Below are 20,456 nucleotides of genomic sequence, written 5' to 3'. Positions count from 1 at the left end.
TTTTAAAAAGACGGTCCGTCAAAAAGTACTGACCTGCCCCCCCCCCCCAGTTTTGGCGGTGCCTAAAATAAGACATCCTATTTATAAACGGATGTTTCATCAAACACACACACACACACACACACACGTCTTTGTTTTATATATATATATATATATATATATATATATATATATATATATATATAGATGTGAATTATAAGGGAAAGCCTGTCTCTCTCAGTATAGTCTCGTAAATCACTTGCATAGATATAAACTTGACACACACGCACGCATATGCACACACATACAGAGATGACGAGTGTTAACTACCATTCTCTTCAGTAGATGCAAATAGTATTGCTTCAGGAAGTAATTTTACACGTGTGTAAGTTGACAAACAACATCTTTCGATCTTTCTATCCAAGTTTATGATGCAATAAATTCATTTTATAAATAGCAATTTGAAGCGTCTTATACAGTAACAATATACAACAATTAGCACTATGTGCCATCTATCATACAAAAGTACTAAAGCCAGCACATCAATAATATATATATATATATATGTAGAAATCGCGATAATACGAGGAAACTTTATACGAACATAATGTATTAAAAGATTAAATAAAGCAATTTGTATACAATTAAGATACAAGAAAATAATAATTGTCGCTCTCAGATATTTATAACGAACCCCACTATTTAAAAACTACATAATCACATAATCACATGAGTAAATGTGACCATGCCTCTACGTTATATTGTTAAGATATTCTCCTTGAAAATTGAAGAAAGTGGTAGTAATACTATTGGTAATAATAATGGCTATGATTACAAAAAGTGCGTTAACAGAATGTAGGTCGAATTTGTGTATTCGTTAGAAATGCACTGAGGGATTAAAATATGTTTTTCCGTCGGTTGGTTTGAAACGTAAACAAAATCATTCATTAAGGAATGCACGGAAGCAAACAATTTAGAAAAATGCTATTGGTGGAATTGAAAAAAGTCCTAGCGGAGATTGTCACTGGATCATGAGGACATCTGGGTGTTTGCTCTCAGTGGTGGAGCCATCAGGACACTAAGAATAATAAAATTAACAAATGTGAGAAAAGGATGGTGTTGACACTAAAACATTAATAAACCTTCTGTGGTAAGTGTAGTCAATATTACTGTTTGATATTTGTCCTATAAGAAAAATATGTAAACAGTTATGAAGGTGTATTGGGGGGGGCAGTTTAACATCAAATGAAGGGCGCCAAAATTCTTACATGGGGCTGTGAAAACATTTGCTAGTAAGTGAGATTCCGCGGCAAAAAAAGTTTCGTTGGATGCATCTCAGATTAACCAATATCTATCACAACCAGAAGACTAGACTGTGAAATAATACTTGCATAAGAAAAGAAAAAGACCACAATCAATAAACACTGTAGAAAAAGTTTAAAACAATGGAGAAACAATTGTGGGTGGAAGCAAAGAAGAGAACACCAAATAATGTTAGCTGGAGGAGTGTTATTACTGGATTATATACACTTAGGGTTTGGGTGATAAAGTTGGAAAAATTACATTAACAGAAAGTTCGGGTTGATTTTGGTTTTGTCGTTTGATAGAACTCTTTCGTTTCTGCATTATAGCGTGTATGCAAACGCGACAATGAATTGTGTGATAAAAAATTACAATCAAATGTCGTAAAATTGAACCCATCATCCCAACGCGAAGGCGGCACGAACAATGTTTGATTCGATCTGAAGTTCATCTTAAAACCGTAACAAAATTCAATCACGTCCTTGTGGACGTTTTTAAAATGTCTGACCTCTTCAAAGAACCCGTCACGTTGACGGGCGATTTTCTCCCAAAACGTCCGATTGAAATACTCGTACAAGACGTAATCCACATGATTGTAAGTCATGTAGAGTTGGTCTTGGAGTTTCTTTGTTTCGGAACTTATTTTTTGAAACGAATTATAAGTATTGACATTGACTTTTCGGTAAATGATATCTTTGAATGTCCAGCACATCATACGACGGAGCAGAATCAAAGACTCATGGAAGTATTCCACCAACATCACCAGGGAGAAATCTTGGTCCAACATGTTGATGTACTTGAGGATTGCTTTAGGGTTGGAGCCAATTGATATCCGGCCATTTGGAAACCCTAACGGCATGCCTAAACAGTGAAACATCAGGTTTTCAGTCAAGGAAAAATTATTAGGAATACAATAACGTTTCTCTGATATTGCACTTGATTTGTATATCGACTCATACATTCTATAATTGGTCAAATACTCACCAACAGCATCTGGCTGTGTTATATTAAGAAGTTTCTGAAGTTTAAAATAACGGAATGTGGAAATCAAATGTTTGTATGGTTCGCGAATGATCGTTATAAAAACCGTATCGGATGGCATGAGATGGCGCATAAAGGTTCGGTTGTAAATTGCGTGTTCCGTCAGAATGTTGTAACCGGTTCGACACTGAGGGCACAAGGGTGACTTCCGAGGTGGTTTGTAGTCGCCTGGTTCAATCGGGTAAGGCCAACCCAAGTAGAGACGTTTCTCGATGGGCAACACAAAGTTGAGATTTCGGGTTAACCCGAAACGCCGTAGAATCGTCTCCAAAGTTTCCGTAGCGCATTTCATGCATTTGATAAAAACGAAATTTTGTTTCTCCCGACAAGTTTTCAATCTAACATTATTTTCTTTCTTTGCAGGTTGAGTAAAATAATCTTTAAGCCAATGAACCTGGAAAATAAAAAAATAAAAATTTAGATATAAAAAACCGTTAAAATGTCTTATTTATCATTTACTTCTTTAAAAAAATTGCTGTTAATAAAAAATATAATATTTTTACCTCATAAAAGCCTTAATGTTATGAAATTGCATTATTTTAGCGACAAATGTTCTCTTGTGAGATATATGAAAATTGCCCTGTTTTAGAAAGATTATATATACAGAGTGCGGAGAAGTCCCCGGTCTTGTAAAAATGTTAATTTAACAACCAATAAGGGATTAAATCAAACAAAAGTCATGCAACCTATTTAACATTATTTTTTTCAATATGGTCGCCTTTGGCTGCAATTATTCGTTTAAGTCTTCCCCTGAAGCTCTTTATTGCATCACGTATGGTTTCTTGGGGATTTTTGGCCCATTCTCTCTTAAGGGACTTCTTCAGAGCTTCCGTATTATCATGAGCAGGTCTCCTTCTCTAAGATGTACCAGACACACAAGTTCAAAGGGTTTAAGTCTGGAGATGAAGGAGGCCACACTTCCTTCCTCCAAAACAACAGAAAAGTTACTATCACACCAATCACGCGTTTCATTTGGAATGTGAGAGGGCATCCTGTTCAAATATGAAGGGCCTATCTTTGAAATGTTTCTTCTTTTCAACATTTGCAGGAGTCAAAATATCCTCCATGTACGAGTTTGCGTAAATTTTTGTGCCTTCTTTAACAAAAATGAGAGGTGATCTCTAACTTTCAGAGATGGCAACCCAAACCATTACCGAGGCAGGTTTTTTGGCGACGGAAAACAGATTTCACGAAATAGGGAATGCTATCCTCGCTCTTTGCCAAAATTCTATCATTCTACAAGTTGAATTTGGCCTCGACAGTGAACATTTTCTCGTCAGAAAAGATGATTTCACCAGTATCCGTGTAATCCTTCATTTGATTCAACAGAATTATGGCTCTTTCCAACCTCTTTTATTCCTGCAACTCCGTGAGTTATTGTCTGCTCCTCATCTTCAAGGAGAACAACTTGAGATCTTCGGACGCATTTTTCGTCAATTTCTAAGCTCCTAGCCATTTCCTTCTGCTAGGGTTCCTCCCTATTCGCTACCTAATGACCTTAATTTTGGATGATGTACGAGTAGTTCGAGGTCGTCCACATCTGGGTAGATCATCTGGTGTTGTGCTGTCGATTTTGGGGCTTTTAAGAGCTTGACAATCTCTGGTTTGTCTTTTTCGCGTAATGTAGCACATTGACTCATTTCTACAAAACAGAAATTACATTTAGGAAAATTTGGATCTGAAACATAAAAATATATGTATCTGCAAAGACACATTTAGAAAATAAATAATATCTTAATTTTTGAAAATTTGATCGAGAATTTTCTCCGCACTTTGTATATATATATATATATATATATATATATATATATATATATATATATATATATGTGTGTGTGTGTGTGTGTGTGTGTGTGTGTGTGTGTGTGTGTGTGTGTGTGTGTGTTATCTTTTTGGCAAGGAAAGCGCTGGCCACTTTTACAGGTCTAAGGAAAATTTCCCACCAGAGAGTAAAAGCAAGTTGAAATCCAACGTATATAAAGCGAAGATCACAAATCAACCCAGAAAGATATATAGGCATGACTCAGGGAATGTTCAAGCAGGCATTTTTTTGCACACATAACTTCCTTTAGAGAGAGAACAAGAATTAAAACAGCCTTATCAGCCCGATATGGGAATTAAAAGACGAGGGATCACCTTTCACTATAATATGGAAAAAAATAGAGAGAAGTCTATCATACTCTCCAGACTTGAATCAATGCTCCATTTGCCACGTGGATAAGTATTATATAATGATGGCCATCAACTGTCTTTGTATGAATACTTTAAACAACAGGAGCGAATTGTTCAAGGCATGTGTACACAGATGTGATGTAAGCTAGGAAAACCAAATGACGGATATAGAGATTACGCAGTAATTTTAAAATAAATTCAAGATATAAACCTCGCCACACAAGTAGAAATAGGGGAATAGATAACAGACATACAGATTAAGCAATTTAACCAATGCAGGTAGTTTGTAAATTTAATTAAAATTAAGTTAAATTTGTCACATTTTTAATTTCAATGAGACTTTTATTTCATTTCGCTAGAATTAATTTGTTAGTCAATCGAGTTTATTTTTTAAAGTAAAAGTAAAATTTAGGCAATTTTAATAAGAAATTAAAATATATACTTTTAAAATAAATTTGAAATATATTCGAAAATAAAATTAGAAATTTAGATTTTTTAAGTAAAATTAAAAATTGGTTCTTATAATATAAAATAATTTTTTCTTTAAAAAAAATCTTTATTAGTAAACTTACAACATACGATTATAAAAATATAAAAAATACAAGTAATATATAAAAATGTATAAAAATATATAAAAGTATACATGTATGTGTATAAAAGTATTTATGCAATGTATATATATATGTGTGCGTGTGTGTGTGTGTATGTGTATGTGAGTAATAATACGCGTGTGGACGTATAGATGCATGTAAAAGTGCGTGCATAAATCAGTATATAAAAATAATAATATAAAAAATATATATGTATGTGTGTGCGTGAGGAGGAAAATTGATTAATTTTTGTTCTAGTTTTTCTTATTTTAAAATATTTTTTAAAGTTTAAATTATTTTTTATTTCTTAAAATTATGTTTACAGTTTTATTTAATATTAGGAATTAACCATTTAAAAATTCTTTTGTTTCTTTTACCAAAATCTGCTTCGCTGAAACCGGAAGTTTACAATTTAAAGGATTTGCTGAAACAAAGCTGACTTAATTTATCGATTAAGAAAATTAAATGATAAACAAATTATTGGCAAAAACCAAAGGAAAGTAATAAAAAAAATAAAAAATAAAAATAGAAATGATAAAATACCATCGTAAATTGCCAAAACAAAAAAAAAGAAAAGAAAAAGTATTCTATGCAGCGTGTGGGACACCATTTCCGGTGAGACAGATATGAATAAAGGCTGGAGAGAGTCTAATATAAAAGAATTAAAGACGCCCCTTTTTTTATTAGGTTTGAAATTGACGGTACGTATCTTTTTCTGTTCTGCATAAATATATATTACGCGTTATTTTGAATTTTCTTTTTCTGTTTTGCACACAGAAATTGATATATAGTGCTTAATTGATTAAATCAATAAACATTTATTTTTTATCAAAATTTTCGACGATCTTAGCGTCTTCGTCACTATCAGTTTGCGTGGTTTCTTTTTTTCCTTCCTTGTGACATGATGTTAACAATAAAAGTAAAATGCGGCTGTTCTTACAATGCTGATATTTTCAAATGTCCAAATCAGGAGATAAACGTTGGTGCGTGTGGAATGAATTAGTAAAGTTTTTTTTTTCTTTCTGTGGTAGAAGAGTTGTTTAAATTGAAATATATAAGTTTAGAAAATCAGTACAACACAGATTATGCCACGACGAAACAAAAAAGAGAAAGAAAAAGAAAAAAAAACTGATCCTAGTAAAATTATAATTTTTAAACAAATAAATGTTTGTTAATTTTTGTTACAAAAATTTGCGTTGTATTGGCTTTCTAAACTAATGTATTTCACGGAGAATAAAATCTTCACAAATTCATTTGATGATTTGGACATTTGAAAAAATCACTATTGTAAGAACAGATGAATTATACTTTTCTAGTTGACACTATTCTACGAGAAGGAAAAAAGAAAAAAAAACATAAACTTATCTTTATGAAGAAGGTATGATCGTCGAAAATCTGATTCTCAAGCAAATAAATGTTTTTTATTTTAAAAAAATCTGTATTGTATTAACTTTATAAACTTAGTCGTAAAATAAGCTTAGATATGGTATTTTAATTTATGCAGATTTCGTATTTATTATTATTATAGAGACAATTCTCTACTAACAATTATATTATAACCGATATATAGTCATAGCCGCCTGACATGGCCCGGTCGTAAATACGCTTAGATATAATGTTTTGATTTATGCGGATTTCATATTCATTATTATAGAACTAATACGCTGTCGATTATTATATTGTGTCCAATATATAAGTGATTTCAAAAGTAAATATATATATATGCTCATGTGTACAAAAGCACTTCAAGTCGACTTACGCCACACCAAGTTGCAATTTTGTTCAACTTTCACCTCTTAGCAACTACTTTTACCGATTACAGAACTAATAAAATTTGTTTGAAAGGTCCAAAATCCCCTATATATCAAGTTTCAAGTCTGTATACCAATAGTTGATAGAGGAGTTTGTGAGAGGCTGTTCCTCAGATAGACAGACATACAAAATCTCTTATATATATATATATATATATATATATATATATGTGTGTATATGTATATGTATATAATCCACATACAGTACTGTTTCGTTGTATCACAACTCATGTGCGGCTAGACATACGTCTTTCCCCAGCTGTGGATCGAACCTACAACCGTCGAGTTAACAGACGGCAGGTCTAACCATTGAACCAGGAATCAGTGCTGTAAATATTTCTCCTCGAGTGTGTATTAAATCCACACCCGCCCGCCGCTTACAGTGCTCAAATCATAAGTTACGCGTTGGGTGAAAATATATTTACAAAGTGCTCAACCTAAAGAGGGGGGGGGCTTTTAATTGTCATCCACATACCTACAGACAAAGTCTCTTATACTAGTACGCTGCACGGTGTTGCCTGGTCGTAAATACGCTTAAATATGATATTTTAATTTATGCAGATTTAGTATCTAATATTATAGATTCAATTCTCTACTGATTATACCTAATATATAGTAGTGATCTCAAAAATTAAATATATGACTTGGGTGCCACCAACTAGAATCGAAACAAGCAGGGAAGGGATTCCAAGAAATAGGAGTCCCGAGAAAAGAAGCTATCAGAATACAAAATCTTCTGATATCTAGGAACCTCTACTGTGAAGGATTGGAGTTTTGCTAACTGTTGGTTGAGTCTAGAGTATTTACGTTGGGGGTGGGTGCAAATGCAATGAGTTTATAGGAGCACATTCTGTGAAAGTATATGTAAAACAAGTACATGGATGCAATTCTGCGGTAATGTAACAAGGATTAGAGCTTAGTAGAATGTGCGAGATTAGATATTTTTGCGCCCTGTTCAAGACTGAAAGGCTATTGATTGGTGCACGAGCCCAAATATAGCAACAATCTTCATCCACGGACGAATTGTACAGGTTTATATAAACAACTAGGATACTGGCAGATGTAAGAATTTTTCTAACATAATAATAACAGTTCAAGGAGTTTGAAAGTTGGACGAAAAAAGTGTTATCACCCACGACAATCGATGGTGGGAAAGGTTTCTTGTAGTTGCTTATGGAAAGGAGCATGGCATACTGTTTATCCTAAGAAATATTTCAAATACTTCGAACCGACTCGCTGTTACCAGTTCAGACTGTCTAAAGATATCAGCTTCCTGGCCTAAAATACATCAAATATTGATGTTATTGTTTTATTGTTTTTTTTGGGGGGAGGGGTGTCCTTTATATTTGCAAAACTTAATCTTGCTTGCAAAATCAAGAATAAAAACAACAATTTTCTTCTACAAGACAACCAAATCAAACACTATGAATAAATATTTGAAGATATAAAATATCTTGAAGCATAATAACTTTAACCAAAATGATTGGATTCAGTATTAAGTAACCCGAAAAGTGTTGATATACCGTAAAACAAAAACTTTTCATAGATTGCCAAAGTGTTGAAGAAAAATAAAGAATCAGAGATGTTGGAGCGATGAACATAAAGAGTAAAACCACCTTATGTTCTTCTTTCATTATACTTTAATAAATATTTATAATCAGGATTAGAATTATCTGCTGGATAACCCAAATCCCCGGGAAAAGTCAGTTAGAAGCCTAGATTCGGATGCTCCTGTGAATAACGTTAAAGAGGTCAAAATGCGGGATCTCTGGAGTTTAGGTCAGCAAGATTGACTGACTTTTCAAGACAATGCATGATGGAATGTTGACATTATCTGTCCCAATAAATTAGATGTGCAGACAACGGGAAAGAGAGAGAGAGAGAGAGAGAGAGAGAGAGAGAGAGAGAGCACAATCAGCTAAGCGACACACTTTTTCTCCACTACCAGAACACATCCACCCCTACCTACGCGCCGTCACTAATGTCAAAACTCTCGTTCTGAAACTGAAAAGGTTATTTTGAATAAACAAAATATTTTATAACCAGTTGTGTGTTTTTTATTATCGTTGCCAAGAGTATATATCAAGACAATGACAAAGCTTGATTTTTTTTTAGAAATTATATAGACTGAAAAGCACATCTGACGATGTAGTGGAGCAGCTTAATGTGATTTTTTGCCGGAATCGTTCATTTGGTGATACAAGCATGAAATTTGGCATCAATAGTCTCTGTAAGTTACTTTTTAAGAAAAAAGTGCTGGCCATCAAAAATTCCAATATGGCGACCATTTTTTCAAGATGGCCGCCAGCAAACCACAAATTTCCATAAACGTTCATTTTTTCCAACTTTTATGCCTAAAAAGGACTGCTAATGCAAGGATGACAAAGTGGATAACCTGTTTTTGCCTATAAAATGCCCCAAAAAGGCTTACCAACCATGCTAGCCATCCTGAAGAAATCAGGTGTTCTTAATTCCGTTACCTTCCTCACTCCATACAAGCCCCTGAATCAACCCATTGAGAAATTGTGACCAAGGCGGCACATCTCACGAGGATCAAATTAAGTACCACCGTTTTTTCCACAGAAGGAGAATTTTGCAGAATATTATGACGAGAGTGTATGTCATTCACTACCAGGGCACACTGGTGACAGACACTGCTGTGGAACTCAGCATGGGGTTCAATATCAGCTAAACTCCAGTTTAGTATCCCAAATGCTATCTAGCCAGCCCCTAAGGTTGGATAGCCGCACCTGGATTGACAGGATGTGCCAGCGCGGGAGAGCCGAGCCAAGGATGACAGGGGCTTTATTGTTATCCGGATGGTGTACATATCGCACGGGATTTAAATGATATTGGATGAACGATCGGGTTAGGTGTACGGCAGCAGCATGAACCTAACTGTATCCCATCAAAGTGAGCAAAGGTGGTAAGGTGGTAAAAGGATAAACCCTCGGCCTACACCACTTCAACGACTCTTACGATGGATGCCAAAACTAGACAGCAAACTGACTGGAGTAAATGTTGGCTTTGTCAGGTTGACAAAAGAGATGAAACTCTAATTTCACCTCTTAGCTCATTCCAGAGGAAACAGGACTATGCTGGATATGCGAAAATTGCAAAAAATGTGCCTTTGTTTTATGCCCTTAATGATATGCCAATACCCTTTAATCCAGCACGGTTAGATGAAGGAGAAGGCATAGAAGCCACACTGATACGAAATAAAGCAAAATATCACCAAAGCTGCCGATTATTGTTCAATAACACAAAGCTGTCAAGAGGACAGAAAAGGAAAATAACCCCCAGTACATCAGGCACAGAAGAGAACCGTGAGAAGAGACAAAGGACCTCAGACCCTCCAGAGGTACAGTGCTTCTTATGTGAAGAAGAGGATGAAATATCAAATTTAAGACAGGCAATGACCATGCAGCTGAATGAAAGGCTTAATCAGTGTGCCCGGACCCTAAACAATGGAAAGCTCCTAGCAAAGTTAACTGCTGGTGATGTTGTTGCCCAAGATCTGAAGTATCACCCTCGATGCTTGGCACAGTTATACAACTCAGAGCGAGCACATCTTAATGTCATGAAGCAAGAGGAGAATGACAGCGGTCAAGGGAAAGACGTTTACCCCCTAGCGTTTTCAGAGCTTGTGATCTACATCATGGATAGCATGGTTACCGGTACAGAAACAACACCAGTGATATTTCGACTTACTGATCTAGCCTCACTTTACAAGCGTCGGCTGCAACAACTAGGTTTGGAATCCCCAGAGGTCAATTATACCAGATTAAAAGAGCAGTTACTCTCCAGGATCCCTGAGCTTGAAGCACATAAGAAAGGGCGAGATGTCCTTCTTGCATTCAGAAAAGATGTAAGCACCATTCTATCTGATGCTAGGAAGTACAGTGAAGCCATTCATCTGGCTAAAGCTGCTGATATCATCCGGAAAGAGATGCTGGCTCACAAGACAAAATTCAGCCAGGCATTTCAAGAAGGGTTTGGAGAGGAAGCCGTTCCCCAGGCACTTCTGCAGTTTGTTTGCAGTATTGAGCATGGGGTGGACATAAGGTCCCATCTAAATCATGGTATTGTGCAGTCAGATGTGGCCATTGCTCAACTACTGCAGTTCAACTGTTACTCAGAGTACAGGGAAGGTTCGAAATCTCAAAGACATGCCAAAGACCGTGAAACACCATTTGCTGTTTATGTTGGAATGAAAGTTTTTGCAAAGACAAGAAAGAGACAACTGATCAACAAGCTGCACGAGAATGGAATAAGCATATCTTATGACAGAGTTTTGGAAATATCAGGACAGTTGGGTGAGACTGTTGTAAAGCAATATGTGGAAGATGATGTCGTGTGTCCACCAAATTTGAGGAAAGGGCTGTTCACAACATCTGCTGTAGATAACATAGATCACAACCCAACAGCAACAACATCAAGCACATCTTTCCATGGTTCAAGTATTTCAATGTTCCAGCACCGAAGTTCAGATAATGTAGGAGAAGCACGCATCTTGGCCAATGTTGCAGAAGGTCGGACGAAGAAGGTCCCGGATCTTCCAGAGTCATATAAAAATATTCCACCAGCCTTCTTCCATAAGAAGAATCCAGAACCAAGCATCCGTGATGACTTTTCACTTCCAGATCCCAGTCTTTTCCAAGAGGAGGTCAAGCTTGAAAATGAATGGTTGGAAAAGGTCCATAATACCACTGATGTAGATGGTTCACCAAATGTAACATGGTCTGCCCATCATGCAAGCAACCAAAGAGCAAAATTTGTGACTAGTATAAATGCTTTGCTGCCCCTTCTGCAAGATCAAGCACACAGTGTTGCCACCATAAAGCATGCTATGGACAAAATCAAGGAAACTGTGTCGTTCCTCAACCCAGGACAAACACCCGTTATAACAGCAGACCAGCCACTCTATGCACTGGCGAAACAGATACAGTGGCATTGGCCAGACATATATGGGGAGGACAAGTTTGTAATAATGTTTGGTGGACTACATATTGAAATGACAGCCTTTAAATCAATAGGGTCAATGTTAGAGGGCAGCGGATGGACTGGTGCACTTGTTGAGGCAGAAATAGCATCTTCAGGCTCTGCAGATTCATTTCTATCAGCTACAAATGTTACAAAGACTCGCCAAGCTCATCAGGTTACAGCAAGCAGTTTATTCAAGCTCTTGAAGAAAGGTTACAGTGCATATCTTGTTGAACAGGAAGACAGTGATGAGAAAACTGTCACCTTTGAAGAGTGGTGTGGCTTCTGCAGTAAAGAGAGTCCTCTGTTTCAGTTTTGGTTCTTGATTCTGAACATGGAGCTGACCATTCTGACACTGATACGTGCTTTCAGAGAGGGAAATTTCGCATTGTATCGTGAATCTCTGGCAGAACTGATACCCTATTTCTTCGCAAACAACAGTGTTAATTACGCACGATGGCTTCCAGTTCATCTTCGAGATATTAAAGCTTAGAGAGGCAACACCCAGAGGTTGCACAACAATTCCCAAATGGAAACTTTGTAGTTCACAAATCTGACAGGCATTTCTCATCAGTCGCCATTGACCAAGCCCACGAACAAAATAATGCTAGCATCAAAGGAGATGGTGGAGCTATTGGGCTGACAGAAGATCCAGCAGCTCTTCGAAGATGGATGGTGGCTGGGCCAGAAATAAGGAAGTTGGTTGCCGACTATGAAACAGCATCAGGGAGTAAGGATATGAAGAGTGACACTCGTCACCATGAACAGTCACCTGCAGCTCAGAAGACATTCCTTGAGAAGGTTCAAAGGCTCACCATGGTCCTAGAGGAAATGGGCAATCCATTCACTGATGTGACAGGAGATCTGCTGACCCTTGACACAAAGGACATAGCAGAATCATCTGCGGCTGAACGTGTTGCTACACATCTTCAGAAGGGGAAAGAACAGTTCAAAACGTTTATGGATAAACTTAACGATGGTCAATATTTTTACCAGTCCATCAAGAAGAACAGCATAGATTTCTTCAAAACGGGGACTGGCCAAAGCAAACAATCTGAGAAGAAACTGCTAAAGGAGGATTGCCACCTGTTTTCCCGCCTTTTCATCTCTTGCCAAACTAGAGGTTGTGATCTACAGGAATTTTTCAAGCATGAGAACCAGTCGTTTCCCCCCTCTCTCAGCAAGAATGGTAACCTACGTCCAAGTACCAAGTCAGATCTTGTGGAAATTCTCCAAGGGTAAGTCCAGCTTCCAGAGTCCAAGCCAGAATCTGATGTACTGATTGTTGATGGGGCTTCACTGGTGAATGCTGTTGCACCAAAAACACCAAAGACATTTGAGGAATATGCCCAAAACGATATTCTTCCCTTGGTGCAGAACTACAGCCACACTCACAAGAGAACAGATATCATTTTTTATGTATACCATAAGACCAGCCTTAAGTCAGAAGCTAGATCTAAACGTGGAAAGGCCATCAGGAGGAGAGTTACCGCAAAGAGCAAACCGCCTACAAACTGGAAGAGCTTCCTTCGAGACAGCACTAACAAATCAGAACTCTTCCACTTCCTTGCCGATGCCATAGCTGAAATGACCACAAGCAATGCAGTCCTTGTGACTAGGGAGGAAATCGTCCTTACCAGTTCCAATTATACCAACTTCAGCTTAGAAGAATTGGCACCCTGTACGCATGAGGAGGCCGACACACGGATATTCTTACATGCTTGGCATGCAGCTAAGGAGGGCTACAAGTCTGTACTGGTTGATGCAAATGACACAGACATTGTAGTAATTGCCATATCAATGATGCCTTCTCTCACAGCAATTGGTCTTCAGAAAATGTGGGTGAGATTCGGCAAGGGGGAACACACCAGGTGGATTCCTATACATGACCTTGTGTCCAATCTAGGACCAGAGAAATCCAAGGGAATGTTGTTCTTCCATGCCTTCACAGGGTGTGATGTTGTATCTTCTTTCAATGGCAAGGGAAAAAGACAGCCTTGCAGACATGGAATGTATTTAATGAAGTCTCAGCCACATTTGCAAAACTCAGTCTCAGCCCATCTGAAATTGAGGAGTCTGATCTACAAGTATTGGAGAAATATGTAATTCTCATGTATGATAGGTCCAGTGCAACCTCATCAATAGATGTCGCAAGACTTGACCTCTTTGCACGGAAGCAAAGGTCATATGACTTAATCCCACCAACTCAAAATGCACTCAAGGAACATGCCAAAAGAGCTGCCTATCAAGCAGGTCATGTTTGGGGACAAAGTGTCATACGTGATCCAGAACTTCAGTGTCCTTCAAAGTGGGGATGTTCAAAAGAAGATGACTCTTGGAAAATTGTGTGGACTTCACTGGAACCGATTTCAAAATGCTGCAGTGAACTGACAAAATGTGGATGCAAGACTGACTGTGGTGGAAGGTGCAAATGTAAAAAGACTGGGTTGCATTGTACTAAACTTTGCAGTTGCCCTTGTCAAGCTTCTACAGGAACACTAGAACACTGAACGAGCTTAAAGTGAATAATATTATGACAACAAAACCAACTTAAGCTCGATAAACGCACTGTATTATACAATAATATGCTGAAATTTGTCAAAATTTGGACTCCTATGGCGGCCATCTTGGAAAATGGCCGCCATATTGGAATTTCACGTGGCCAGCACTTTTTTCTTAAAATCTACTATCCAGCGAATATTTATGCCAAATTTCATGCTTGTATCATCAAATGAACGATTGTTTGGGTAATCTGCTCCACTAATGCGGCTGCAGCGAATACATAACACATCTATGAAATGGGCATAGAAATAACCCTACAGTGCAGAGGGGGGAGGATACTCTGTATCCTAAAGAGAACCTCGCTTGGCCTAAACTCACCATCTCAAGTTCATCTGCTCCTTTTCTGCTTTTCAGTTGGGTTTTCGGTTTAAATTTGAACGCCCAATGTGTTCTATAATTGATGTAGGCCATGCATAGGAGGAAACCATAAAGACACAGCAGCAAAAACAACAGTGATTTGTATCTCATGGCCAACACCTGAAAGAAGCAAATAATAAAAATATAGGTGGATATTTGTGAGAATGAGCCGTCTGTTTAAGTTCAGTATGTGTGTGTTTAAATCACTTGTTATCAACCATCGTGACGTGGCACATTAGTGTGCCACGGAATGATTGTTAGTGTGTCGCGAAGAATTATAGGTGGATTTTAGAAGCTGTTATAGGTGAAAAACAGCTTTGATGTCGTTATAACCGGAGTTGTTTGTATTAATATCCACACATAATTACTTACAAAATGCTGGCGTTTAAATATAAAAAGAAGAAATAAAATGCATAAGAAATCGTCGTTTTAAATTGTTAGATACTTTGAATTTACCGATATTTATAAACATTATTAACAATATTTATAAACATTATTAACAATATTTATAAACATTATTAACAATGTTTATAAACATTATTAACAATGTTTATAAACATTATTAACAATGTTTACAAACATTGGTAAGTGTTGTAATGCTTTATACCACCTATCTATATATTTTTTTTTTGCAAATTCTTTGTAGGTATTAATCTAATATTCATCTATTGAAAATTAAGATTTTATCCGGGAAAAATTTAGATTATAGAATAATAGAGTGACGACAGACATTTTTTATATGTTTCCATCAGTTCGCAAAACCTTCATTACCAAGATGATTCCCATCATTAGTATGCATTTCACATGTTCGTGAAATCGTTTTCACATCTCCAAGAAAGTTTGTTGGTCTCAGTAAGGAATTAGGAATTAATGAGATTTATGTAAATAGTAGTAAATGGGACGTGAGCGAGGGTAGTTAGATTGCTGACTCCGGTTGAGGGACTGGTGTGGGAGGGGAGAGTGAGGAGAGCATGCCGTTCTACGGTGAGTGGCAAGGACAGATGGGTGTGGGGGAGGAGAAGGGGTTATGCGAAACATTTGAGTACATTGGTACTATTCTGAAATGTGACTTGATTTAACGTAAGTTTTTGCGTTTTGATATATAAAGCTTCAAGTGTTTTGAGATTTTTACGTTCGTTTCGTGGTGTAATATTTTAGTCTTGTTGCGTACAATTTCTCTGAAATTTGAGAGGGGCAGTGATGTTTTTTATGTAAATGTTGGAAGACTGCACTAGATTCGACATTATGGCATGTGAGGAGACGGGATAATGTTGTGGTCGTATGTCCTACGTAACTATTAGTTGCATTGTTGTTGTAGGAGTTACATTCTCCCAAGGGACATTTAAACTCATAGATTACGCTTGGTCCGTTCTAGTTGCTTGAGCGGGGGGGGGGTGATTTGATTGACTGGGTTTTGTGTTTAAAATTTTTTATAATAAATGATGAATCTAATGTTATCGATGTCTACAGGGGAGATGTATTTATGGATGATGTTTTTATAGCGATTTCTTCTAACTTCAAGCCTGGGTGTATTTGATGGCGATAGAATAAGTTGATTGCATTGGAGTTGTGATTTTGGGGGGATGTTACTGTTGGTGGGAGTGTTGTTTAATTTCTGGAGCATGGAGTTTATGTGTTGATCAACAATATAATTTAGGAAACCGTTGTTGGTAAGGGCTTGTTTAATGTTTTTTAGTTCGTTGTGTAGTAGTTTTTTGTTGGAAGAGATAAGTTTTGCTCGGTTGAGGAAGTTTTTGATGATAGCTAGTTTGTATCGACGGGGGCATTCACCCTTGAAATTTGGAAGGCAAGAATTATAGCAGGTAGGATTTTTGTAGATGGGGGTGCTAAAATTGTTATTGGAAGTCTCAATTACACGCCCTTTTCATAGAACTTGCTTTCCTACTAATTATGCTCTTCTTGGAATAAGGATTCCTTTCGAATGTCAACCATCCCAAAACCCATTAATGCCTAACAAACTACTAAGAAACAAGTAGACCTCGGTAATAATCTAAAACATTCTCTCGATTCAGTTAGAATAACGGACGACATTAAAGATTCGTGAAATAGTCTCAGGGATGTGATCTATGCCTCATCGCTTGAAGTACTCGTGCTTTTTATTTACAAGCAACAACAATGAAGAGGCGAAAATGTTAATCAGTTAAATTCACAGCATGTATACAACGTGGTCAAGAAGTCATCTGCCAAACACCAAACGTATAAAAAGTAAATCATAAAACACACTTGATGATCAGATTAAGTGACTGAGCTTCATAAGGCAGCGAACAAAAGGACACAGAATTTCTTCTATAAGGGATTGAAGAAAGTATATGGACCGAGGTAAAGTGATAAGTCTCTGGTGCTGTCTGCTGATGACGAAACACTCCATACTGACAGGAAAGAAATCTTGCTACGCAGGACGGGGAGTGATCGGCATGATCTTTTCCACTCGCAATGTTGTGGAAAAAAGCGAAGGAAAAATAAGGCCAATAGAGAAACTTTGGAAAGCATTAAAGAAACTAAGTATTTCAGAAAATATGCTTGGTGTAATATCGTTTTATGAGGGCATAAAGAGGATTGTTGTGTCTGAAATGGAAGTTTCTGAACCGTTTCATGTCTCCAATGACACAAAACAGGCTGCGGTTCTTTTTGTACTATTTTTCTCTGTGATGCTCCAATAGCCTTTAGTTGTTATAATAGTGGAGCTGAATTCCAATTTCGCACAATGATTCAAAGTTAAAACCAATCGAGTATCATTCCTGATCTATTTACAGATCATTCAGATCTTGTTGAAAGGATCTGATGGGTCGTTTTGCAAAGGCTTGTAACACTTACAATAAACGTAAAGAAAACTAAAGGTTTGTATCAACCTCCTCCTACACCAAAGCAGATCAAAAGCATCAAGCAAACTCCTTATGTTCACCAACTTCTAACAGTTTCTCATAACAATAGATGACAAAATTCTTAAGTATGCCAAATCATTCACATATTTGGAGAGTACATTGCTGGATGATGTAATTATCAACCGGATATCCAAAAGCATCTAATGCCTTTGGTAAACTCTCCACCACCGCTTGTGGAATGATAGAAGTGCTAGATTAGACACCATTCAGGTTTATAAAGTTCTTGTTCTCTCAATGCTTTGTTTAGATCTGAAACGTATACCAAGAATGTATAGTGAGCTTAAAAAGCAGTAAACGAAAGACTGTCAAGCTCTGCACCCGATACAAGGACAAGCTGAAATATAATATTTCAGCCCTCAATATTCCAATTAAATCGTTTGCAGAATTGAGACGAACGTGTCAGGAGGAAATCAAGAATTTTGAAGCCCATCTTACCAAAGATCTATCTGAAAGGAAACGATTAAGGACCAAGACACATCCCACACAAACGCCAGCCATCTCCGATAGTCATCACTCATGGCCAACTTTTGGCTGTGTTTGCATATCACTCGCTGAACTTTATTGTTATCTCGATATAAACATCCGAACTGACCATTAAACTATTAAACATTCATATGTCGAAATCAATATATATATATATATATATATATATGAATCTGTAGTCTTGTTTACAGTTAAAGAAAGACATACTTTTTAATGGTCCAATAAAACAATTTTATGTTATTGAGTAATGTGAAATGGTTTCTTTGTGTTTACCGACAGGAAAAAGTAGTTAATAAAGACAAAAAAAAAATTGTCGTAATTTACGAGGAGGGGTTCCTTTCTTTTTTTTTTCTTTTTATGGCAAATGTAATAGTTTTTAATATACACACACCTGTTCTTATTAGATTACTGAAGTTAAGCATCGTTGAACCTGGTTAATACTAAGTAGGTGACCATTTGGAAATATCAGGTGATGTATGTATTTTCGACTTATCTCAGCATTATTTCCAATCGTCCTTCTCCTTTTCGCTAAAATCAAGCAGTACTCACTCAAGGAAGGAGTTGTTAAGAATTGCGCAATCCTTGCTTCATAATTCAGCGCCTGTCATTCATCATCCCTTCGAGGTGATCAGATGATTGTTATTCCGATGGGTGAATACCCTATAGTCATCATCATCATCATCATCATCATCATCATCATCATCATCATCATCATCATCACATATATAGCAAGTCGCTACATGTAAATGTGTGTGTGTATGTATTCAAACATTTTTCGATAGAATAAAATAATCAAACTCGAAAAATTGTAATGCAGAAGAGAATCAAATAAAATTATCTTACATATAGAAAACAGAATAAGATTTGCCCATATACCGCTGATGGATATAGCTTTCTAACCAAAAGCTAGGTATAAAGGTTTGTTTCGTCAGCAATTTGTTACATTAAAAAAATTCATCTTTTATATTTAAGTTAACGATCACTTTTCTCTTTGATTAGTAATTAAAAAAAAATAGAAGACTACCCTACAGTACGAAGGCCTCTTACTTAAACCCATTACACTATTAAAAATAAGTAAGAAATGTAAAATTATGTTGAAGTATTTGTATTACACTTAAAAACTGCGTTTATTGACGCTTACACTGCTAATAAAAACAACTACAGTAATGTTTTACAAATAATATTAAATATATCTTTACATTTTTAAAATATACATTACAAAACATTCTTAACTTTTCTTTGTTTGAAAACAAGTATAAAATAAGTAAAAAGTATAAAACATAGCAAATGAAAGCGCAATTTAAAAAGCAACAATATTCTAAAAAATATTTGACAATTGGAGCAGGGAAATTACTTTTTTCTCTTATTTGTAACTTGAAAATCTGTATTTATAGCAAATTTGAAATATAATAAACGATTTATATGGAGTTCAGAGTTAGAAGCAGTGGTTTCTTGACTGATTTAATTTTTCCGGGAAAACGTGGATTCTGCTAGTTATAAATATATATGTTTCCTTTTTTTTTCTTCTTTTTTTTTCTTAGAATAGATCGATTAAATTATTGCGATATAAAAAAAATACTTACTTAATCAGCTTCTTTTTTTTTAATCAGTCTTTTAATTTTGCCAGATTTTTTTTCTGAATTAAAATGAATACAACCGTGTTCTTGAATGGTCTATTCTTTCTCGATCCTTGCTTTATGAATTTTGTCAATATCCCGACCTGGAACATAGAAACTTTCTTTTATAAATCAACAAAACCACGAGTGAGATTCGTTTATCAGAAAGAACGCTCTTTTTCAGAGTAATATAGTTTGTATTGATATTTTAGAGAATATATATGTATTGATATTTTAGAGAATATATATATATATATATATATATATATATATATATATATATACATATATATATATAGTTTGTATTGATATTTTAGAGAATATATATATATATATATATATATATATATATATATATATATATATATAATGTGAATGATCAATAAAAATGTCTGATCTGTTAAAATACTCTGTTATATGACACACATACATATATCAAATAACGCGTCGTGATTGTCCGCATTCAATTGTATATATATTTACATGCCACAGCTTGAGGAAGTTTTATTCACGTCAGTCGAGAATACGTCCTCGACATGGTGTGATAGAATCTTGGTCATTTTTTAGTAGAGAATAACTTTGCATTTGTCAGGCTGAAATGTGGTTCTGGGTAGTCCTAGAAGGTCCACACTCTCAAGTCGTTGCCTCCCGTTCTTT

The 20,456-nt window shown here is 36.1% G+C and overlaps 1 protein-coding gene across 1 annotated transcript; it reads right to left on the bottom strand.

The window, feature by feature from the left end:
- Positions 1-1,471: 1,471 nt before the first annotated feature.
- Positions 1,472-19,933, bottom strand: LOC145278324 (galactosylceramide sulfotransferase-like). Its single transcript, XM_080130613.1, has 3 exons — positions 19,767-19,933; positions 14,759-14,917; positions 1,472-2,716 (listed from the first exon to the last, which is right to left on the bottom strand). Exons 2-3 carry the CDS (start codon positions 14,906-14,908, stop codon positions 1,544-1,546), a joined length of 1,323 nt encoding a protein of 440 aa, XP_079986739.1. The 5' UTR covers positions 14,909-14,917; positions 19,767-19,933; the 3' UTR covers positions 1,472-1,543.
- Positions 19,934-20,456: the final 523 nt, after the last annotated feature.

The sequence above is a fragment of the Euprymna scolopes genome, chromosome 6 (assembly GCF_053919585.1).
Source record: "Euprymna scolopes isolate OS-2025 chromosome 6, ASM5391958v1, whole genome shotgun sequence".
In the NCBI taxonomy this organism is placed as follows: Eukaryota; Metazoa; Mollusca; class Cephalopoda; order Sepiida; family Sepiolidae; genus Euprymna; species Euprymna scolopes.
This window is presented reverse-complemented; position numbering and strand designations above follow the sequence as displayed.